Here is a 25452-nt window from a genome sequence, read left to right as displayed (position 1 = left end):
TGTGCTGGTTATTTTTAGTAAATATTGCCTGACATTTGATCTCAGAGTGCCCCTCATTTTCTTTTAGTACACATACCTTCAAGTTGCAGTTTGTGGTAAGACTGCCTAAAGAGGTTCCTGCATTCGTATCGTCTGGATAAAGGACTCAATTTAAAAGAATAAAGGACATTGATTGCACAACCATAAAAAAATAAAAATAAATAATATATATATATATAATATATATATATATATATATATATATATATATATATATATATATATATATATATATATATATATATATATATATATATATATATATATATACAGTGATCGCGCTGAGCCCAAAAAAAAGTGGGTCCCAGGGACCCCTCACTTTTGAAAATTGGGGTCCTACCGGTCTTTTTCTGGGTCCCATCGGAATGAAGGTTCTTTTAAACTTAATCTTGTTTGGACACTACAAAAGTGTTGCAAGCTGGGGTGATGGGGGTGACAATGCTGCTGGGCTGTGTAGCATTAGGCAGGAAGTGAATTGGTGTCCCACCTCCCAGACCGCAAAGCAGAGGGAATGCGCGCCGAAGGCGCGCCACAAAATTTTAGGGGCGTGGCTTCGTGGGGAAGGGGCGTGACCACATAATAGTGCCAATTCACATTACACCACACAGTAGTGCCGTTTATACACATTGCACCAGGTAGAACCTCCTATGCACACTGCGCCAGGTAGAGCACTTTATACATATTGCGCCAGGTACAGCACGTTATACACTTTGCACCAGGTACAGCACGTTATACACAATGCACCAGGTACAGCACGTTATACACTTTGCACCAGGTACAGCACGTTATACTCTTTGCACCAGGTACAGCACGTTATACACTTTGCACCAGGTACAGCACGTTATACACTTTGCACCAGGTACAGCACGTTATACACTTTGCACCAGGTACAGCACGTTATACACTTTGCACCAGGTACAGCACGTTATACACTTTGCACCAGGTACAGCACGTTATACACTTTGCACCAGGTACAGCACGTTATACACTTTGCACCAGGTACAGCACGTTATACACTTTGCACCAGGTACAGCACGTTATACACTTTGCACCAGGTACAGCACGTTATACACTTTGCACCAGGTACAGCACGTTATACACTTTGCACCAGGTACAGCACGTTATACACATTTCTCCAGTTATTGCACGTTATACACATTGCGCCAGTTAGAGCGCGTTATACACATTGTGCCAGGCAGAGCGCGTTATACACACTGCGCCAGGCAGAGCGCGTTATACACACTGTGCCCGGTAGAGCGCGTTATACACAATGCGCCCGGTAGAGCGCGCTATACACAATGCGCCCGGTAAAGCACGTTATACACAATGCGCCCGGTAAAGCACGTTATACGCAATGCGCCCGGTAAAGCACGTTATACACAATGTGCCCAGTAAAGCACGTTATACACAATGCGCCCAGTGAAGCACGTTATACACAATGCGCCCGGTAGAGCATGTTATACACACTGCACCAGGTAAGAGCACTGAGGCACACTGCACCAGGTAAGAGCACTGAGGCACACTGCACCAGGTAAGAGCACTGAGGCACCCTGCACCAGGTAAGAGCACTGAGGCACCCTGCACCAGGTAAGAGCACTGAGGCACCCTGCACCAGGTAAGAAAACTGAGGCACCCTGCACCAGGTAAGAAAACTAAGGCACCCTGCACCAGGTAAGAGCACTGAGGCACCCTGCACCAGGTAAGAGCACTGAGGCACCCTGCACCAGGTAAGAGCACTGAGGCACCCTGCACCAGGTAAGAGCACTGAGGCACCCTGCACCAGGTAAGAGCACTGAGGCACCCTGCACCAGGTAAGAGCACTGAGGCACACTGCACCAGGTAAGAGCACTGAGGCACACTGCACCAGGTAAGAGCACTGAGGCACACTGCAGTAATCACCGTCGTCCTCCTCCTCCCTCCTCCCCCCCCCCCCCGGGCCGTAGCAGACACAGGGACACAGACAGGGAACGCACCACACGTGCAGGGATCGGCATCCTCCGTGATCTAGTGGGTAAAGCTGGGCAAAGTGCCTGGGGCCTCCCGCGGTGCCGTCTGAGGCAGTGGCCGCGCTACCGCTCTTGCCTTTGATGTGTTCTCTCAAAGCAAGAGCGGTAGCGCGGCCACTGCCTCAGACGGCACCGCGGGAGGCCCCAGGCACTTTACCCACTAGATCACGGACTCTGATCCCTGCATATAATTGCCAGCACCTCTCAGAGTCCCTGTGGCAACCCCCGTCCCCCATCCGCACTATAAACTTACGGACACCGAGTCACCCTTCCTCTGCAAGCAGCCTGGCGCCAAAGAGGAGGGGAAACTGGCTCCACCTCCTCTTTATATCATTCAGCACGGGGCCTGCATGTCAGTTAAACAAATCCCCCTTACAGATTGGCGGAATGAGGAGCGCGTCCCCGGGGACCCGCCCACTTTGTAAACTTGAGTCCCGTGTCTTCAAAAACGGGTAAAAAACGCGCCATAGCGCGTTTTTGCGATCACTGATATATATATATATATATCGCAAATGGTTACCGGCACTCCACCTTGTAATAATAGTGCCCCAGGTGCCATCCAGCCAATAAAGCATACAGATACCGATTCCAAACGGCAGCACTCCTTGAGGGCTTTCATACACCAGTAAATTAAGAGACAAACGCTCCTGTGGTTGGTGTTAACGTTTCAGTTTTTTACTGAAACATTAACAGCAAACACAGGAGCGTTTGTCCCTTCATTATATATATATATATATATATATATATATATATATATATATATATATATATATATATATATATATATAGCTACACAGTATATACTGTTTGGTATTTTTTACTGTGTATTTCGGTCACCTCATACCAGTTTAATCGTCTGTTTGTGCTCTGTATTTACTGTCACATAAATCAGGGTTATTTGCAGGTTTTTTGTTTGTCTGGCTATATTGTACTGTTACTCTCTAAGGCTACATTCTCTATAATGTCTGCTACACAGGGCTGGAAATCCGTGGACGTTTCTGCATCATGCAGTGCTGGCACCAAGGATTTACCTGAGGGGGAAGTTTTAGCTGATGGTTCAGGCACTGGATGCCATACATCTCCCAGTCAGCCCGCAGCACCTGTTGCCAATCAGGAACCACCTTGGGCAGCGTTCTCAAGTAAGCTGAATACGCTTGTGACACGTCTTACGCCCCCTGTAGGACCTCCTGTACCATTGCAGCCACATTGTCACTGTAGTTAATCTGCCCTGGGCGGACACTTTGTCTACCCAGTTACAACAATTAAATCAATCTTTAGTTAGACAAAAGTCTACCCCATGCCCCTGTGGGGTCAAGGGGTCATCTAAGCGGGCCATTTCTTCCTCACAATACACTAATATATCGGATAATTCATCTGATGAGGATGGGGAATATACTGATCCGTCCGACACTAATACAGTCGCTTCTGATGAGGAATCTACAACCCAGGTTGATGTTCCTGACCTAGTGGAGGCTATTGAGCTAATTCTTCAAATAGATGACGACCTTGAGCCTACTACTACTTCTAAGAAACCTGATAAGTTCAAACGTCAGAAGTAAGGAAGTAGTCTTACCACATTCTGACCATTTAATTGACATACGTCAGGAATCCTGGTAGTCTCCAGGAAAGAAATTTTCCCTGTCTAATTAGATGCTAGCTCGTTATCCTATCCCTGCGGAGTTGAGTAACAAGTGGGAAACTCCACCGCCGGTGGACCCTTATGTCGCCCGTCTTGTGGTGTCATCTACTCTGCCTGTCACCACTGTCACCTCACTGAAGGAACCGACGGATAAGCGAGTGGAGCGATGCCTGAAGCCTATTTACTCTCTTAACGGTGCTGTATATAGACCCACTATAGCAGCCTCCTGGGCCGCGAAAGTAATTGAAGCATGGGTTCAGGCAATTGAGGATGAGCAGCCGCAGGATATTTCTGACACTGCCAGACAATATCTGTCTCATATTACCACAGCCTCCCACTATATTCAGGAGGCGGCCTCTGAGGCAGGTGTAATGGCAGCCAAGGCGTCTACTACGTCTATACTGGTTCGCCGGATTCTGCGGTTGAGTTGAGGTCCTGGAAGGTTGACCTAGACTCCAAAAAGTCCTTGGAGGTGCTCCCTTTTTAAGGGAGACATCCTTTTTGGGGAGGATCTGAATAAGATTGTGACTGACTTGGCAACTGCTAAGACTACGTTTCTCCCAAGTACTAATCCTTCTGCACGAAGGCAAAGCGTACCACTTTTCGTTCCTTTCGACCTCCAGGGAAGGCAAAGGGGCAGGCATACCCGAGACAGGCTCGTACTTTCAAATCCACTAAGCCCAAACCTAAACAATCCTGGGCTGCCTATCAGCCTGCTTCCAAACAAGACAAGCCTGCTGCATGATGGGGTGGGCCTCCCCCTGGGGGACCCCAAGGTGGGAGGCCGACTTCTGCAGTTCGCCCAGGCCTGGTTAAAGATACTTCAAACGCCTGGGTGCGGGAAGTTGTCTCTCACGGGTACGCAATCTCTTTCAAGAGATGTCCCCTCCACAGTTCTGCCGAATGGTTATCCCTTCGGATCCGTTGAAAGCACAAGCTCTACACTTGGTTGTGCAATCCCTCCTGGATACAGGAGTGGTAGTGCTGTTACCTCTGTCCCAGAGAGGCAGAGGATACTATTCAACCCTGTTTCTAGTTCCAAAGCCAAATGGGTCCTTTCGGCCTATGCTCAACCTCAAATCAGTGAACAAATTTGTGAGAGTGTCCAAATTCCATATGGAAACTCTGCGCTCTATTATACTGGCCATGGAACCTGAAGACTATATGGTATCCCTGGACATACAGGATGCTTACCTGCATATACCTATTGCCATATCGCATCAGCAATATCTGTGGTTTGCTATTGGCAACCTACATTATCAATTCCAGGCTCTGCCATTTGGACTGGCCATGGCCCCTCGGATCTTCACCAAGGTCATAGCCGTGATGAGGGCCCTTCTCCGACGTCATCTGGACGACTTGCTGATCCTGGCGAACTCCCAAGATGTTCTCCTCAGTCATCTGAAACTGATGGTCCAATTCCTACAAGCCCACGGGTGGCTCATCGACTGGAAAAAGTCCTCACTGGTTCCTGCTCGGTGCATGGTGTACCTGGGAGCATTGTTGGACACACACAGCCAGAGATTGTTTCTCTGGAGACAGAAACAATCTCTGGCTGTGTGTCTCTCGCCCAAGAGTGTCGATACACTCTGCGATGCAAGTACTAGGCCTCCTGGTGTCAGATTTCGACATGGTAGAGTACTCTCAATTTCATTCCTGCCCTCTGCAGAGGTTAATCCTTTCCAAGTGGGACGGCCTGCCTCATCGGATCAGGTCTCAAATGATCTCCTTGACTCCGGAGGTTCGTATGTCACTGAGCTGGTGGCTACAGGACCAACAGTTGAGCAGGGCCCGTCCCTCCTGGATCTCCAACTGGGTCCTCCTGACAACGGACACCAGTCTGCGAGGTTGGGGCGCGGTGTTGAAACACTCTCTCCAGGGTCGGTGGACCAGTAAGGAATCTCTCCTCCCGATAAACATTCTGGAATTGCGGGCAGTGTTCAATGCATTGACACTTGCCCTGCCTCTGGTACAGAACAGGCCTGTTCAAGTACAATCAGACAACGCCACCACAGTGGCGTACATAAATCATCAGGGCGGCACTCGAAGCTGCATGGCAATGCTGGAAATATGAAAAATCCTTCGTTGAGCGGAACGTCATCTGCCAGCAATATCGGCAGTGTTCATTCCCGGAGTCCTCAACTGGGAAGCGGATTTCCTCAGTTGGCAAGACTTTCACGCCGGAGAGTGGAGTCTTCATCCGGTAGTCTTTCAACTTCTAGTGGACAAGTGGGGCCTACCAGATGTAGACCTGATGGCGTCTCGACACAATCACAAGGTTCAGGTCTTCGGATCAAGGACAAGGGATCCTCAAGCAGTGTTCCTGGACGCATTGGCAATTCCATGAAACTTTCGGCTGGCATACGTTTTCCCTCCAGTGTCACTCCTGCCCAGGGTTCTACAGAAGTTCAAGCAAGAAAGAGGAATACTACTTCTAGTCGCTCCATCGTGGCCCAGACGGCATTGTTTCTCAGACATGCTAGGTCTATCAATAGAGCGTCCTCTTCCACTTCCTCAACGGCCAGACCTCCTCATTCAGGGCCCTTGTGTCTATCCGAACCTGGCCAGACTGGCTTTGACGGCGTGGCTCTTGAAGCTTCAGTCCTGAGGGCCAAAGGATTCTCCAACTCGGTTATTCAAACTATGTTGAAGGCCCGCAAACTGGCTTCTGCACGGATTTATTACAGGGTCTGGAACTCTTACTTCACATGGTGTGCTGCTAAGAATTATGATGCCTATTCATTCAGAAGTTCCAGGATTTTGTCTTTTCTGCAATAAGGCCTAGATTTAGGCCTTCGTCTGGCCTCCCTCAAGGTTCATATATCTGCCTTGTCGGTGTGGTTTTAGAGAAAAATTGCGTCTATTCCTGATGTTCATACTTTCACTCAGGGCGTTTTACGGATTCAGCCTCCCAATGTCCCTCCTGTGGCTCCATGGGATCTGTCTGTTGTCTTAAATGCCCTACAAGAGTCTCCATTTGAACCTCTAGAGTCTGTGGACCTTAAATGCCTCACACTTAAGGTCGTGTTTCTGCTGGCTGTTGCTTCTGCTACGAGGGTGTCGGAATTAGGCGCTTTGTCCTGTCGTCCACCCTTTTTTGATTTTTCCCGTGACCGAGCAGTTCTTCAAACTCGCCCCGGTTATCTATCTAAAGTGGTATCTTAAGAGATTGTGGTTCCGGCTTTTATCTCTTCTGGTTTGTCTTCCAAAGAATGGTCTTTGGCTGTGGTACGGGCTCTCCGTATCTACGTGGAGAGGACTGCCTCTATCCGGAGGTTAGATACCCTGTTTGTACTTTTTGGTTTTCACAGATGTGGCTGGCCTGCGACTAAGCATACCTTGGTCAGATGGATTAGAATGGTGATTGCACGAGCCTATGCGCAGGCTGGACTCCCAGCTCCTGCTGCTGTCAAAGCCCATTCTACTTGGTCTGTTGGACCTTCCTGGGTGGCCCGCCGTGGCGCGTCCGCTGAACAATTATGCAAGGCAGCTACGTGGTCCTCCGTGAACACGTTCATTAGGTTCTATGCCTTTGATACTTCCACCTCCCATGATGCTTCTTTTGGACGCCTGGTTCTGGTGCCCGCTACGGTGCATCGCCTCCCATGAGGAACTGCTCTAGGACATCCCCAATGTATTCCCTGTGGAATCCCAGTGTACTCCGCTGCAGAAAAGGAGATTTATGGTAGACATACCATAGTTAAATCTCTTTCTGCGAGGTACACTGGATTCCACAGGGCGCCCACCCTGACGCACTTAGCTTCTTTGGGTTTGTATGGCATTAGCCGCTGGTCCCTTCTCCTGTCGTTAGAATGTGGTTTCGATGTGACTAACATCTGCCGTATTTTACCTGTTACTGCATTGGACTGGTTAACGAAACTGAGCTCCAGTGGCCGGAGGCTGGGTTATAGAGGAGGCGGCGCAGTGCATCCTGGGAACAGTCAAAGCTTTAGTCTGTTGGTGCCTCGGATCAAGATCCAACTCTACACCCCCGATGTATTCCCTCAGGAATCCAGTGTTCCTCGCAGAAAGAGATTTAACTATGGTAAGTCTACCACAAATCTCCTTATTTCTAGAATTGAGCACTGTTATTTATATAGTGTGCGATTGTTTGATTAACAACTGAATCTAGTAGCTCATTCACAAAATAAAATCAAAATAGGGCAAATCAGAGAAATTTTGTCTATAATGATCCTGCTGGTCAGCCTGATCAAAATAATACATTCTACATTCACAGGTGCATGTTAGTACAGCCAATACATAACTGCAAACACAGGCCAACAGCAGTTACTTTCAGTAACATCTATAATATTGTGATTAGTTTCAATTCTATTTTAATCCAACTTGTTTTGAGGGCCCCAAGCTGCAGTATTGGGCGAGTTATATTTTTATGTACAGTACATGCTTATTGAGTGAACAAAAAAGTAAATGGTTAGTGCAAATGATATAGATTATATATTTATTATTCTTTTTTCATGTAGCCCACAAATTTCCAAAAGTTTTCTACACTGTATTTTGTTGGAAAGTTGGGTGTCCTATGAAAATGTGTATGTATTAGTATGTGATGCATCATGTTACAGGAAGAAAACATACCCCCCAAAAAGTCCTAAGTAATTCAAATAATTGATCCCAAATGGTCCGTCACTCTCATTAATTTGCTATACCAAGTCACACTACTACTTTAGGAACCATTTAACTGGCAAATTATCTTTTTTTTTTTTTTATTTTTTTTTTTTACAAAACTTTATTAGAAATTGTCAATGAATGAATTGGGTTTATAACCTCTTTTATTACTGCTCTTTTAGTCATTAAAGTAGGCATGGGGCTGTATCTAGCAGACCCTATAAAACTATCCCCCCAGCCTCCACCCCTGTGACATTTTACCATCACTCTTCCTGTAGTAGCAACTCAACTATATCAGCTGCGTGGTTAAAGCCAGTATAGATACGGCCTGTCTATAAGCCAAGCATTCATTTTGCAAATAAAATGAAAACAAAGGTTTCCCATAATTTGACAGAATTTAGATTAAAAATTATTTTCTTTTTTCCTTTTATTCTTTTAACTTTGTCAAGAAGCATTATTCCCTGCTGTATTTTAGAATAGTTATTGTGTTTTGCTTATCTGTTGTATAGAAGTAATGTAGCAGGATTGTTACATATTTCCTTTGGCCATGAAAAACTGAAGCATTTAATAAAGCGTTCAATGGGTTGGGATTATGTGGCCGGTGGTCAGCATACCGACGGCAGGGGGGCGAGCGCAACAAAGCCCCTTGCGGGCTCGGTGGCTTGCTGTGCTCTTCGCAGGTTCTATTCCCACTGTATGGGTGTCGTGGACACCCACGAGTGGGAATAGCCCCTGTTAGTAAGTATTGTGGCTGGCGGAATTGTGAGTCTTCGGGATCCTGGCGTCGGTATGCTGACGGTATGTGAGTCTTCGGGATCCTGGCGTCGGTATGCTGACCCTTTCAATGGCATGCCTCTGCAATGGGCACTATGTGAATGCAGTGTGTTGGCTTGGTTTTTCTTTTGCATGATGTCTCTTGTCTCACCAAAAGGATGATCATCGTCACCTGAACCAGTTCATCGCACACGCTGCACTGGACCTGGTGGATGAGAACATGTGGCTGTCAAACAACATGTACCTCAAGACGGTTGACAAATTTAATGAATGGTTTGTTTCTGCTTTTGTAACTGCTGGACATATCCTTTCTAACGATACGGAGTGTAATGGAAGTTTATCTTTTGAATAAACTTTGCATATAGATAAACAGTCGTGCATTACAGATGTATGGGTAAGTCATCTCCAGACGTGATCAGTGAAGGTGAAAAGTATAGCTTTTTCATTTGTTGTAGTTGATCTGACGTTATTTATTCCATTTAGTCTGTTCTTTTCCTTAGCTTTTATTTATCTTACATATGAGATTTATTATGCTGCATGACGTACGGCAAGAAGATGGAATCAAAAATTTCTTCAACGAAGCATATGATTTATACATGAAGGTATGATCTACTTTGTGTAGTCTGTATGCGCACATTACATTGCACACCATAGTCTTTCTGCACAAATCCGACAATTTAGTATAGTAGTTTGAGGATACTGGATATAAGGATACCTGACGGAGCAATAGTTTTAATAATAGAGCCATAAAAGAGCAGTTGGCAGATTGTAGTTATGTCAGTAATATGCTCACGCTGACCACTTCCATGTTACTTGTACGATTCTCCAGCAGATCAGTCCATTTTTTTACTGTACTGTATGATGTAGGTCTACACAGTATTATTTTATATGTAAATAAGAAATTAATTTATGATTCTCCAGCCAATAAATTAGCAATATTTAGATATAGTCCAGTCTCTTGCAATGCAAAAATGCATGTTTCTCCGGCAGGGTCCACAGGTTATCCACAGGATAACATTGGGATATGATGAAGCGACAGCGGATTTGAACCAATCGGTCAAAGCTTTTCGGCCTCCCAGCATGCCACGGGCCCGTCCATATATCCCCACCTCCTGGCTCAGGCAAATCAGTTTTTTGTTTGGTGCGGCAGGAGCCGGACCATGGTCAGAGGGCTGCTGATTTTTAGTAGCCATAACATAAGCTTTCATTTCAGCCCATTCTCAATCTCAAAGTGCTGAACGAGTACATTTGGGTACCTCGGTTTCATATAGAGACTTTAAGTCCCATCATTTTGGCCATGGAGCCAGGGGATTATATGGTATCCCTGGATATACAGGATGCTTACCTACATGTTCCTATAGCACTGTCCCATCAGTGCTATCTCAGGTTCGCCATCCTCCAACAGCATTTTCAGTTCCAGTCCCTTCCTTTTGGGTTAGCCACAGCCCCCAGAGTATTTACCAAGATTATGGTGGTAATGGCAGCTTATCTCCGCCAGCAGGGGATAAGAATTTTTCCATACCTCGACAATCTTTTAATCCTGGCACAGTCGCAGGAATTGCTCCTATATCATCTGCAACAGACCATAACGTGTCTGCAAAGGCACGGGTGGCTCATAAATTGGGCAAAATCGTCTCTGGTTCCTTCACAGCGGATGACTCACTTGGGGGCTGTACTGGAATCAAGTCTTCAGAGAGTAATTATACATCTGAACAAGATATCCAAGGTTCAGTCAAGAAACCAGGACTTGCTACACAGTCAAAAGGTATCCATTCATGCAGCAATGCGTGTGATGGGATTGATGGTGTCAACATTCGACATGGTGGAGTATGCTCAGTTCCACTCGAGGCCTCTGCAGTATCTGATTCTTGCCAAATGGAGTGGGTTGCATCAGACGATAAAAATGCAGACTATGGTTCTTACGATAGAAGTAAGGCGGTCATTAGCTTGGTGGCTAAAGAGATCCCATCTGGATAAGGGGAGACCCTTTTGGATATCAGATTGGGGAATTCTAACGACAGATTCCAGTTTCCAGGGCTGGGGAGCAGTGCCAGGTAGGTTGTGTTTCCAGGGAAAATGGACCCAGGAAGAAGGATACCTACAAATAAATATATTGGAACTTCGGGCCATATACATGGCACTGATTCAGGCAAAGGACATTCTTCGGGGAAAACCAGTTCAGATCCGCTCGGACAATGCGACGGCAGTAGCGTACGTCAACCATCGGGGAGGAACTTGCAGCCGAAAAGCGATGAAGGAGGTAAGTCACACACTAAAGTGGGCAGAACTTCATCATCCAGTCTTGTCTGCAGTGTTCGTTCCGGGAGTCCTAAACTGGGAAGCGGATTTTCTCCGTCAACACGCCATTCAGGCAAGCGAATGGGCTCTACACCCGGAGGTCTTCCCAGACTCTAGTAGACAAGTGGGGGTTGCCAGAGAGAGATCTCATGGTGTCCCGTCAGAACAACAAAGTGCTCGCATACGGGTCAAGAACAAAGGATCCCAGAGCCATCTTTGTGCATGCCCTGTCGGTGAGATGGGACTTTCATCTGGGTTATGTGTTTCCTCCAATCACCCTATTACCCTGGGTGGTGGAAAGATAAAGCAAGGAAAGGGTGCCGTGATACTAATAGCTCCGGCTTGGCCCAGAAGGCATTGGTACACAGATCTGCAGAGAATGTCGATGGATGCTCCACTCCTGCTCCTAAAACATCCAGATCTACTGATGCAGGGTCCTTGTTATCACAGACACCTGGATCGACTGTAGTTGATGGCGTGGCTCTTGAAACCTCTATCCTGAAGTCAAGAGGATTCTCACAACAGGTAATTCAAACAATGCTCAGAGCATGGAAACCTTCCTCAGCTCACATTTATCACCGAATATGGCAAGCCTATATTCATTGGTGCAGTGAATGGAAAATGGACCCTAAGTCTTTCTTTCAGAGTTTCCAGGGTCTTGGCATTCCTTCAGGCAGGAATGGATAAAGGTTTGAAGGTGGCTTCCTTGAGAGTGCAAGTGTCAGCATTGACTGTATGGTTCCAAAAGTAAATTGCTAACTTACAGGATGTGCATACTTTTTTTTCAGGGAATGCTGCGCATTCAACCTCCTTTTGTTCCTCCTACAGTGTCTTGGGACTTACATTCAGTCCTAAAGGCCCTTCAAGTAGCCCCATTTGAACCACATAATAAAGTGGATCTTAAATGGTTAACAGCTAAAGTTCTCTTTCTACTGGCCATGGCGTCAGCTAGAAGAGTGTCAGATTTAGGGGCATTGTCATGTCGTTCCCCATTTCTGATTTTTATTTTTATTTTATTTTTTATATCCAGATAAAGCAGTTCTCAGAACTAGATCTGGGTATCTTCCTAAGGTGGTGTCTAAATTCCACCTTAATGAAGAAATTGTAGTCCCAGGACTTTCTGCGGGAGATACATTGCTGGACGTGGTCCGTGCATTAAGGATCTACATGGATCGTACCAGTGCCATCAGAAAGACAGATTCTCTCTTCATTCTCTACGGATTTCACAAGAGAGGAAAGCCTGCTGATAAGCAGACACTGGCAAGGTGGCTTCGGATGACTATTTCAGAAGCATATTCTCAAGCTGATCACCCTGTTCCACCTAATGTCTCCGCTCACTCTACTCATAAGGTAGGTCCATCATGGGCAGCACAACGTGGTGCTTCAGCAGAACAGATATGTAAGGCAGCCACATGGTCTTCCATTAACATATTCATTAGACATTATGCCATGGATATCTTTGCCTTTCATGATGCTGAATTCGGGCGAAGGATCCTCCTGTCCAATCAGGAGCGTCCCCACCCCTAAATTGCTTTGTGAAATCCCAATGTTATCCTGTGGATAACCTGTGGACCCTGCTGGAGAAATATACGTTATGGTAAGAACTTACCGTTGATGACGGTATTTCTCGTAAATCCACAGATTCCACAGGGATCCCACCCTGACGCACCTGATTTGAGGATCCTTTTATTCACTAACCCTTCCTTCTTGTACGGAAGTGTGTGTTCTTCTCGCCTGATTAGAACTATCTATGCTCCTGCCTTGAGCTTTGGGAGTACAACTGATTTGCCTGAGCCAGGAGGCGGGGATATATGAACGGGCCCGTTGCATGCTGGGAAGGCGAAAAGCTTTGACCGATTGGTGCAAATCCGCTGTCGCTTCATCATATCCCAATGTTATCCTGTGGACTTAGGAGAAATACCGTTATCAACGGTAAGTTCATACCATAACGTATATATTTACCATTGTGCAAATACTAATACCCAAAGTCCTGGGTCTGACCTGGTATTTGGAACGCTGTTCCTAATCGGGACATACCCATTTCACACCATGTTGCAGGTTCGGGACCATTCACACTGCACCTGTGTGCAATGGAACTCTTCTGCCGGCGCTTGGACATAATAGAGCCGGGAAATACGGATTTACCCATGCTGTAAACAGGACCCAGGTAACCTGTGTACACTACCCCTCAACCCAGGTCCTTCGTGGGACCAACCCAGGATTCCTGGGTCACAGTGACGTGCGGTGAGGTCAGGGGCTGGGGAGGCACTGCAGCTAAACCAACCCCCCCCCCTAAAATAAAAAGAAATAGTGCAGTCCCCCCACATCGCTAAAACCAGCACCAGGCAGAAGCAGCCAGGGGGGGTAATGCCATAGCAGGGGAGACACTCATTGTGGGATCCCCCTGCCATGCCATTAAACACCCCCCAAACCAGTCAAAGTGGGGCCCCAAAAAAATCAAAATGGGGTCCCCCCTCCCGAGCAACAACCAGCACTGGGCTGATAGCCCAGTGCTATGCCCCGCACCCCTGGTGGCGGTGGGTGCGGGGTTCAAAAATATAAAAAAAAACACACTACGCGTACTGTAAAAAAAACCTTTATTAAAGAGGGTCTTCACCTGGGGGCCGCCGCCTTCCCAGGGCTTCCGGCGTCTTCACCTGGGGGGGCGCCACCTCCCCAGGGCTTCTGGCGTCTTCCTCCGGCGTCTAAACCTGGGAGGCGGCGGCCTTTAAGCTCTTTTGCATGGCCGCCGCCTTCCCAGGACTTCCAGTGTCTTCACCTGGTGGGCGGCGGCTGCTAAGGTCTTTTGCATAGCCGCCGCCCATCCAGGACTTCCACGGCGTCTTCGGTCTTCAGGAGCTCTTCTCTGCTCCTCCTCCGCCGTCGGACTGACAGCCACTGCCTCGCGCTGACTTATATAAGTCAGCGGGAAGGGGCGGGGCGTTGACGCGGCGAGCCATGATTGGCTCGCGGCGGCCATCTTGAATTTAAAAAATTACGCTGAGGCGCCATTTTTGAAATGGGTACCGCTTCCGCTGCCAAACTCTGCAGAATTGTCCTGACTGCCGCTTCCTGCCGGCGCTACCGCCACCCGCATCTCCACCGCCAGCACCTCCGCCGCTCGGCCCGTCATAAGTATCTTCTTTGTAATATTTTACTCATTAATGACAGGGGAGGCCCTGCCTCCCCTGACTGCACGTCCCTGCCGGGTCACTGGGCATGGGTTTTGTTTTGTTGGACCGTTTTACACTGTGCCGCAATATCCCAGGTTAAAAGCTTGGTGTAAAAGGGGTATAAGTAGTTTGGGACTTGCTATTGAACTGCATTATTCAATCAAATCATACCACTCTCCTTTAGTGTCTCTCTGTCTCTCTCTCTCTCTCTCTCTCTCTCTCTCTCTCTCTCTCTCTCTCTCTCTCTCTCTCTCTCTCGTTGTCAAAAGACTGCAGCCCCTAATATGTTATTATTTACAATAATACTTATGAGGGGTTAATATTGTCTGAACATATGGACATTATCTGACTTAAGCAGAAGTCACCTCTTCTTGCTGTGTTTTTATAAATGCAAGGGTGACAATGTAAAGGTTGTGACCGTTTCATTCCAGTGGTTAAAGGAAAATTATTTAACAGTAGATAGCATCTATCTAGTTATTTGTACTAGAGTCAGCACATTATCTGAACAAAAGATCAGAGATGCATATGTGAAATAATATAAGGCCAGGGATCTTGTCAGCTCTGTAGAGGAACGCTCCTGAGCCATATATATATATATATATATATATATATAATGTCCATAACAAACGGCACTGGAGGCTTGCATACAACAAAGTGATGTATTGATCGGCAGACGTTTCGGAGCTCACGCCCCGTCCTCCGTACCAAATACATTTACCCTCTGACGTGTAAACATATCAGTTTGTTTAATCACAGTAGGGGAATCCTCTAATCGATGATTTGTAGGATTTGTTTCCCAGTAACCACAAGGGCAGTGGTATCATTTAGCAATGAAAAATCCTTGTCAGAAACACCCAATATAGGGACTGACAGGACAGCATGATCCCCCTCTATATTATAGGTGAGCTGGCACCTGAGGGCTGAGTTAACACCCTGTGTTACAAAAGCCCCTTATGATTCACACCTTTAAGAGTCAAAACATGGTGGCAACATGTTCCATCATAATTTATTATATATACATAAAAACAAGTTCAAAGTCCATGGTTCATTTGTAAAAGGAGTACTAAGTCTATTATAGCAACACAATTTTTGAGAGGCACTCCTCGGCTTTGTAAATAATTTCCACAGCTACAACTGCATGCTTTCTCTATCGTCCTAGTGGATGCTGGGGTTCCTGAAAGGACCATGGGGAATAGCGGCTCCGCAGGAGACAGGGCACAAAAAGTAAAGCTTTAGGATCAGGTGGTGTGCACTGGCTCCTCCCCCTATGACCCTCCTCCAAGCCAGTTAGATTTTGTGCCCGGCCGAGAAGGGTGCAATCTAGGTGGCTCTCCTAAAGAGCTGCTTAGGAAAGTTTAGCTTAGGTTTTTTATTTTACAGTGAGTCCTGCTGGCAACAGGATCACTGCAACGAGGGACTTAGGGGAGAAGAAGTGAACTCACCTGCGTGCAGGATGGATTGGCTTCTTGGCTACTGGACATCAGCTCCAGAGGGACGATCACAGGTACAGCCTGGATGGTCACCGGAGCCTTGCCGCCGGCCCCCTTGCAGATGCTGAAGTAAGAAGAGGTCCAGAATCGGCGGCAGAAGACTCCTCAGTCTTCTAAAGGTAGCGCACAGCACTGCAGCTGTGCGCCATTTTCCTCTCAGCACACTTCACACGGCAGTCACTGAGGGTGCAGGGCGCTGGGAGGGGGGCGCCCTGGGAGGCAAATGAATACCTAGTTTGGCTAAAAATACCTCACATATAGCCTCCGGAGGCTATATGGAGATATTTAACCCCTGCCAGAATCCGTTAAGAGCGGGAGACGAGGCCGCCGAAAAAGGGGCGGGGCCTATCTCCTCAGCACACAGCGCCATTTTCCCTCACAGAAAGGCTGGAGGGAAGGCTCCCAGGCTCTCCCCTGCACTGCACTACAGAAACAGGGTTAAAACAGAGAGGGGGGGCACTAATTTGGCGATATAAATATATATATAAAGATGCTATAAGGGAAAACACTTATATAAGGTTGTCCCTATATAATTATAGCGTTTTTGGTGTGTGCTGGCAAACTCTCCCTCTGTCTCTCCAAAGGGCTAGTGGGTCCTGTCCTCTATCAGAGCATTCCCTGTGTGTGTGCTGTGTGTCGGTACGTGTGTGTCGACAGGTAGGAGGACGATGTTGGTGAGGAGGCGGAGCAATTGCCTGTAATGGTGATGTCACTCTCTAGGGAGTCGACACCGGAATGGATGGCTTATTTAGGAAATTACGTGATAATGTCAACACGCTGCAAGGTCGGTTGACGACATGAGACGGCCGACAAACAATTAGTACGGTCCAGACGTCTCAAAAACACCGTCAAGGGTTTTAAAACGCCCGTTTACTTTAGTCGGTCGACACAGACACAGACAGGGACACTGAATCCAGTGTCGACGGTGAATAAACAAACGTATTCCTTATTAGGGCCACACGTTAAAGGCAATGAAGGAGGTGTTACGTATTTCTGATACTACAAGTACCACAAAAGAGGGTATTATGTGGGATGTGAAAAAACTACCATAGTTTTTCCTGAATCAGATAAATTAAATAAAGTGTGTGATGATGCGTGGGTTCCCCCCGATAGAAAATTATGGGCGGTATACCCTTTCCCGCCAGAAGTTAGGGCGCGTTGGGAAACACCCCTTAAGGTGGATAAGGCGCTCACACGCTTATCAAAACAAGTGGCGGTACCGTCTATAGATAGGGCCGTCCTCAAGGACCAGCTGACAAGGCTGGAAAATATAATAAAAAGTATATACACACATACTGGTGTTATACTGCGGCCAGCGATCGCCTCAGCCTGGATGTGCAGAGCTAGGGTGGCTTGGTCGGATTCCCTGACTAAAAATATTGATACCCTTGACAGGGACAGTATTTTATTGACTATAGAGCATTTCTATATATGCGAGATGCACAGAGGGATATTTGCACTCTGGCATCATGAATAAACGCGATGTCCATAACTGCCAGAAGATGTTATGGACACGACAGTGGTCAGGTGATGCAGATTCCAAACGGCACAGTATGGCCGTATAAAGGAAGAGGACTTGTTTGGGGTCGGTCCATCGGACCTGGTGGTCACGGCAACTGCTGGAAAATCCACCGTTTTTTACCCTAAGTCACATCTCTGCAGAAAAAGACACCGTCTTTTCAGCCTCAGTCCTCTCGTCCCTATAAGATCATATCTGCCCAGGGATAGAGGAAAGGGAAGAAGACTGCAACAGGCAGCCTATTCCCAGGAACAGAAGCGTTCCACCGCGTCTGACAAGTTCTCAGCATGGCGCTGAGACCGTACAGGACCCCTGGATCCTACAAGTAGTATCCCGGGGGTACAGATGGGAATGTCGAGACGTTTCCCCTTCGCAGGCTCCTGAAGTCTGCTTTACCAAGTCTCCCTCCGACAAGGAGGTAGTATGGGAAAAAATTCACAAGCTGTGTTCCCAGCAGGTGACAATTAAATTACCCCTCCTACTACAGAAAAGGGGTATTATTCCACACTATATTGTGGTACTGAAGCCAGAAGGCTAGGTGAGACTTATTCTAAAAAAAAAAAAAAAAATTTTTTTTTGAACACTTACAAAGGTTCAAATTAAGATGAAGTCACTCAGAGCAGTGATAACGAACCAGGAAGAAGGGGACTATATAGTGTCCCGGGACATCAGGGATGCTTACCTCTATGTCCCAAATTTGCCCTTCTCACTAAGGGTACCTCAGGTTCGTGGTGCAGAACTGTCACTATCAGTTTCAGACGCTGCCGTTTGGATTGTCCACGGCACCCCGGGGTCTTTACCAAGGTAATGGCCGAATTGATGATTCTTCTTCGAAGAAAAGGCGTCTTAATTATCCCTTACTTGGACGATCTCCTGATAGGGGCATAGTCCAGGGAACAGTTGGAGGTCGGAGTAGCACTATCTCGGATACTGCTACAATCAGCACGGGTGGATTCTAAATATTCCAAAATCGCAGCTGATCCCGACGACACGTCTGCTGTGCCTAGGGATGATTCTGGACACAGTCCAGAAAAAGGTGTTTCTCCCGGAAGAGAAAGCCAGGGAGTTATCCGAGCAAGTCAGGAACCTCCTAAAAACAGTGCATCATTGCACAAGGGTCCTGGTAAAAATGGTGGCTTCCTACGAAGCAATTCCATTCGGCAGATTTCACGTAAGAACTTTTCAGTGGGATCTGCTGGACAAATGGTCCGGATCGCATCTTCAGATGCATCAGCGGATAACCCAATATCCAAGGACAAGGGTGTCTCTCCTGTGGTGGTTATAGAGTGCTCATCTTCTAGAGGGCCGCAGATTCGGCATTCAGGATTGGATGCTGGTAACCACGGAGCCCAGCCTGAGAGGCTGGGGAGCAGTCACACAAGGGAAAAATTTCCAGGGAGTGTGATCAAGTATGGAGACTTTTCTCCACATAAATATACTGGAGCTAAGGGTAAATTTATAATGCTCTAAGCTTAGCAAGACCTCTGCTTCAAGGTCAGCCGGTATTGATCCAGTGAGAAAAACATCACGGCAGTCGCCCACGTAAACAGACAGGGCGACACAAGAAGCAGGAGGGCAATGGCAGAAACTGCAAGGACTTTTCGCTGGGCGGAAAATCATGTGATAACACTGTCAGCAGTTTTTCATCCCGGGAATGGAAACTGGGAAGCAGACTTCCTCAGCGCGACCTCCACCCGGGAGAGTGGAAACTTCATTGAGAAGTTTTTTCCACATGATTGTAAACCGTTGGGAAATACCAAAGGTGGACATGATGGCGTCCCGTCTGAACAAAAAACGGGACAGGTATTGCGCCAGGTCAAGGGACCCTCAGGCAATAGATGTGGACGTTCTGGTAACACCGTGGGTGTACCAGTCGGTGTATGTGTTCCCTCCTCTGCTTCTCATACCTAAGGTGCTGAGAATTATAAGACGTAGAGGAGTAAGAACTATACTCATGGCTCCGGATTGGCCAAGAAGGACTTGGTACCCGGAACTTCAAGAGATGCTTACAGAGGTCTTATGGCCTCTGCCGCTAAGAAGGGACTTGCTTCAGCAAGTACCATGTCTGTTCCAAGACTTACCGCAGCTGCGTTTGTCGGCATGGCGATGGAAAGCCGGATCCTAAGGGAAAAAAGGCATTCCGGAAGAGGTCATTCCTACCCTGGTCAAAGCCAGAAAGGAGGTGACCGCACAACATTATCACCACGTGTGGCGAAAATTTGTTGCGTGGTGTGAGGCCAGGAAGGCCCCACAAAGAAATTTCAACTCGGTCGTTTCCTGCATTTCCTGCAAACAGGAGTGTCTATGGGCCTCAAATTGGGGTCCATTAAGGTTCAAATTCGGCCCTGTAAATTTTCTTCCAGAAAGAATTGTCTTCAGGTCCTGAAGTCCAGAAGTTTGTCAAGGGAGTATTGCATATACAAACCCCTTTTTTGTGCCTCCAGTGGCACTGTGGGATCTCAACGTAGTTCTGGGATTTCTCAAATCACATTGGTTTAAAACCAGTCAAATATGTGGATTTGCAGCATCTCACATAAAAAGTGACCATGCTCTTGGCCCTGGCCTGGACCAGGCGAGTGTCAAATTGGTGGTTTTTTCTCAAAAAAGCCCATATCTGTTTGTCCATTCGGACAGGGCAGAGCTGCGGACTCGTCCCCAGTTCTCTCCCTAAGGTGGTGTCAGTGTTTCACCTGAACCAGCTTATTGTGGTGCCTTGCACCTACTAGGGACTTGGAGGACTCCAGGTTGCTAGAAGTTGTCAGGGCCCTGAAAATATATTCCAGGACAGCTGGAGTCAGAAAATCTGACTCGCTGTTTATACTGTATGCACCCAACAAGTTGGGTGCGCCTGCTTCTAAGCAGTCGATTGCTCGTTGGATTTGTAACACAATTCAACTTGCACATTCTGAGGCAGGCCTGCCACAGTCTAAATCGGTTAAGGCCCATTCCACAAGGAAGGTGGGCTCATCTTGGGCGGCTGCCCGAGAGGTCTCGGCATTACAACTCTGCCGAGCAGCTACGTGGTCAGGGGAGAACACGTTTGTAAAATTCTACAAATTTGATATCCTGGCAAAAGAGGACCTGGAGTTCTCTCATTCGGTGCTGCAGAGTCATCCGCACTCTCCCGCCCGTTTGGGAGCTTTGGTATAATCCCCATGGTCCTTTCAGGAACCCCAGCATCCACTAGGACGATAGAGAAAATGAGAATTTACTTACCGATAATTCTATTTCTCGGAGTCCGTAGTGGATGCTGGGCGCCCATCCCAAGTGCGGATTATCTGCAATACTTGTACATAGTTACAAAAATCGGGTTATTATTGTTGTGAGCCATCTTTTCAGAGGCTCCGCTGTTATCATACTGTTAACTGGGTTTAGATCACAAGTTGTACGGTGTGATTGGTGTGGCTGGTATGAGTCTTACCCGGGATTCAAAATTCCTCCCTTATTGTGTACGCTCGTCCGGGCACAGTACCTAACTGGCTTGGAGGAGGGTCATAGGGGGAGGAGCCAGTGCACACCACCTGATCCTAAAGCTTTACTTTTTGTGCCCTGTCTCCTGCGGAGCCGCTATTCCCCATGGTCCTTTCAGGAACCCCAGCATCCACTACGGACTCCGAGAAATAGAATTATCGGTAAGTAAATTCTCATTTTCAACGTTTCAGGTGCGCTTTATTAGCACCTTTTGTCAGGATCCTGACGAAAGGTGCTAATAAAGCGCACCTGACACGTTGAAAGCATGCAGTTGTGTTGCTGTACATTGTGCCCTAGAGGTTCGGAGGGGGCACCCAGGTACTGTCTGTTACTGTTTTATGGAATGCCGGTCAAAACTACTGGTGTATGTATGTGTGTGTGTATATATATATATATATATATATATATATATATATATATATATATTATTCCTTCTCATATTTGATCAAGTGTTTCAGATTTAGTGCTATTTTGCTGTTCATTTAAAATATTTACCAGTAATTAACCTGTTTTACTCATCTTTCTGATCTTCACCAGTTGTCTTGTAACTAATGCTTGTACTTAAACCTGATTTTTACAGTTTGCTATGAATCCATTTTATGAAGCAAATTCTCCCATACGTTCAACTGCGTTTGATCGGAAAATACAGTTCCTTGGCAAGAAACATCTACTGAGCTAAATAAGGATGGAAATCCTAAGACATTGCGCTAACTTTACAGGTGTGGGATCTGCCTATGAGATGCGCCACTCTGTAAGAACTTTGGGAGTCATAAATCTACTATTCTAAATGCCTGCTATACAACTTTAGATGGAATGTCTCGTCAGTGAGTGACTATTCCAAATAGTACACTTTGAAGATCAGCAAATTCTCAGGCGGACAGGAGAAATGTTTTTTTGTTTGTTTTGGTTTTTTTCTATTATAAATGTACAACTATTAAATTTATTATTAGGTGCACTTGATTATTCATAGAGTTGTAAATGTTGCTTTAAAGTGTCCAGAAGGTAGTGACAATGATTCTACGTGGTCGGCTCGCAGTGTAAGTAAGTAAGTGCACGCATATATGGTACTTACCGTAGCCCCAAACTCAATGATTTGTGTTTGCAGCCCCACAGAACTGCATATAAAAATCTGCGGATCATGGGTAAGATGAGGGGACATTGCTGGCTTTTCCACTCTGTTCCAACGGCACTCCACCCCACTCGCCAGTAATTGAATTGACCTTTAAATGTGTATATAATAGCTATCACAAGCAGAAACCTTGCCATGACTCTGTGGCTTTGGTGTAGCTAGCTACACATCTGTTACCCATCTATTACTTCATGTTTTTTTGTTTTATTTTTTATTGTAGTCTCTTGTATCTTGTAAAGTGTGTTTAACCTTATTAATTTGATTAATAAATGAATGTTTACATATTGTAGTTCAGTGTGTGGTTGGGTACCATCTGTTATGTGAGATGCACTGATCAGAACTTTGAATTTTTTTTATTATTGTGTGGATGCCTGTTTCACATAAATCAGTGGCTGCAGTAATTATAAGGCTATGATTTAGGAAGATTAACATCATGAATCCTGAATTATAAACTGTAGTGTAACCTGCTACTTGGATATCAGCTTTGATGTCCTTTGTACAGATCTTATGCTGAAGACTTGCATGTTTGTGGTAAGCATGACAGAACCACCAGAGTTGAAGCCTTGTATGTATAGTATTGCATTAGTAAGATGGTGTACAAAGATTGTCTGTTAAGTATCCTCATCATATTAAGAAAATTTTTATGTAACTGTAGGACGTGCAAAATTGAACTTCATGGTGGGTAAATAATTTCTTCTTTCATCCACAAGAGGTCACTGGGTATAGTCTGGAGAGGGACCCTGCTCTGTACACTAGATCACCAGGGCTGGTTCAGAACAGGATACTGCTTACAGCTGTGGGGACATTTGCCCTGGGGTCGATACCAGGGGGTAGGCAGTCTTCCCCTGTTAGCCCCTCCTCTGCCTCTGCGCGCACTCGCAATCCAGTTGACTGCCCACCTCAGGCACCTCTCTCTCATCCTCCTAAATGCTGGGCAGCCATTTTGACCACATTTCTGCCTTTGCAAAATACGTAGAAGATGGGATTCTGTCTCCTGCATACCTCGCTTTTAGCAGCCTGGATGTATTATACATACTCCTTCCTGCTTTTCTAGCTAGACTGTTGAGTAGGGAGGCATTCAATTTGCCAGATATTGGGATCCTGGTTGTCAGGATACAGACGCCAGAATCCCGACACCTGGTGAAATACTGGTGGTCGGAATCCCCACGCGGGTGGTGGTCCACGCCACCACTCGAGGAGGAATATAACCCTGTTGGTCACCTCCGGGCCCAAAGCTTGGGGAGCGCAGCAAGCCCACGAGGAGACACGACAAGCTGCACTCGCCGTTGGGATCCCGGCGTCTGTCTCACTTGGGAGAGGCAGTTGTTGGCTCTGGGAATTTATCATCTAAGGTGTCTGCATCTACTTTTGCAGCTAGGAGGGGCATCTGGCTACGTTACTGGCGGGCGGATGTGAATTCTAAAAGGGTCTTAGAGGTGCTTCTGGGGATATCCTCTTTGGCCAGGAGTTAGACAAGATAGTTGCCAACTTGGTGTCATCTAAGACTATCTATCTTTCTTCCCACTGCGGCACATCTCAAAGCTAGAACATCTATTTCTCTTACGTCCTAGAGGTTGCTGGGGTCCACGTTAGTAACATGGGATATAGACAGGTCCACTAGGAGCCATTGGCACTTTAAGAGTTTGAGAGTGTGGGCTGGCTCCTCCCTCTATGCTCCTCCTACCAGACTCAGTTTAGAAAATGTGCCCAGAGGTGCCGGTCACAGCTAGGGGAACTCCACAGAGTTTCTCTAGTAAAATTGTTTTTCTAGCGTTTTTATTATTTTACAGGGAGGCTGCTGGCAACAGCCTCCCTGCTTCGTGGGACTAAGTAGTGTCCGCCCTGCGGGGTCTGAGCCACTGTCTCCGCTGACAGGACACCGAGCTCCTGAGGGGATCGAACGTTCCCCGCTAAAGGGGATCGCTCACCCCGGCAGCATGCCGCCACCCTCTTACAGAGCCAGAAGATCAGTGGAGAGTCAGTCGCCGCCCCCCCTAGCAAGCGGGGAGCCGATGTGAAGATGGTGGCAACAGGGTATGGAGCGCAGTACTAACTGCGCCCCGGGGCTCAGCGGTACATAGTGCGGCGCTGTGAGGGGCTCCTGAGCCAGCGCCTACACTGACCTCTAAGCCTGTCAGGGTCCCAGGATCGCTGCCAGCATGATTCCTCAGGCCAGTGTAATCTCCAGAAGAGCGGGAAGACCGTGCCATTAAGGGGGCGGAGCTTCTCAGAGCGGACCCAGCAGCGTTCAGCACCATTTTCCTGCCTGCAGAAACGCTGTCGATGAGAGCAGTCCCTCCATATCGACTCCAGCTATCTCTTACGGTACCAGGGGGTTGTACAAGGGAGGGGAGGCAGTGTACAGACTGTGTAACCTATTAAGGTGCACAGACAGAACTGGTTGGGGTCTCCCTATATCTTGAAAGCGCTGTGTGTGGGTTGACTCCAATCTCTGTCTCTCTTGCCAGTCTTGGCTGAAACTCTTTCTGTTCTCCTGTGTGTGTGTGTCTGTGGTCTCCATTTAGCTATGTCCAGGGACTCTGTGTCATATGCTGCAGAGGATATGTCCTCTCAGGATGATCTCATTCCATGTAATCAGGATTGCACTGTTTTAGCGCAGATACCAGCAAGGGAGCCTGAATGGTTATCCTCTGTCAAATCCTATGATTTCTCAGATTTCTACTAGGGTTGCACAGAATGAATCTGCAACTCAGGTTTTACAGAACTCTAGGGCAGTTTGGTCCCGTTCTGTTTACCTCAGGGCCCCCCTCTGTAGGTTTCCACAAACGTGCTCTTGCCCAGATTATGCAAGATGACACTGATACCGATTCTGACACGGCAGACGATGATGGGGATGTGCTCAGGGGGGGGGGGCCGCATCTCTTGCTAAAGGGGTGCAGTTGATGATAGAGGCTATTAGAGATGTGTTGAATATTGCTGATACAACACCTGAGCAGGCTTACTTCACTGACCATAAGAAAGCCTCGCTAACCTTCCCTGCGTCCAAAGAATTAAATGCTGTTTTTGAGAAAGCATGGGAAAACCCAGATAAAAAATTCCAGATCCCTGGAAGGGTTCTGGTTGCTTTCCCCTTTCCTGAGGAGGATAGGAAAAAATGGGAAAACCCACCCATAGTGGACGTGTCTGTATCCAGACTCTCGAAAAAGGTGGTTTTAGCTGTTCCAGGATCATTGGCATCTACACTATATTTGCTTATTAATCGGTTCACAGTGGTATGTTATATTTATTCCACAATACTACCTATACCTCTCATCAGTAATATGATTTATT

At 47.0% G+C, this 25452-nt stretch overlaps 1 protein-coding gene across 4 annotated transcripts in view; it reads left to right on the top strand.

The window, feature by feature from the left end:
* The window catches only part of TRAPPC2 (trafficking protein particle complex subunit 2), a 32053-nt gene extending 9603 nt beyond the window's left edge, over positions 1 to 22450 (top strand). For all 4 annotated transcript variants that reach the window (XM_063953525.1, XM_063953524.1, XM_063953526.1 and 1 more), the window contains exons 3-5: positions 9239 to 9387; positions 9602 to 9683; positions 21613 to 22450. In XM_063953525.1, the coding sequence (XP_063809595.1) occupies positions 9239 to 9387; positions 9602 to 9683; positions 21613 to 21711 (330 nt within the window). In that variant the 3' untranslated portion in view covers positions 21712 to 22450. The remainder of the gene's footprint in view (positions 1 to 9238; positions 9388 to 9601; positions 9684 to 21612) is intronic.
* The last annotated feature ends 3002 nt before the right edge of the window (positions 22451 to 25452 follow it).

Source organism: Pseudophryne corroboree, chromosome 2, assembly GCF_028390025.1.
Source record: "Pseudophryne corroboree isolate aPseCor3 chromosome 2, aPseCor3.hap2, whole genome shotgun sequence".
Classification (NCBI taxonomy): domain Eukaryota; kingdom Metazoa; phylum Chordata; class Amphibia; order Anura; family Myobatrachidae; genus Pseudophryne; species Pseudophryne corroboree.
The sequence above is the reverse complement of the archived record's forward strand: the minus strand, read 5'-3'. Positions and strand labels throughout refer to the sequence as shown.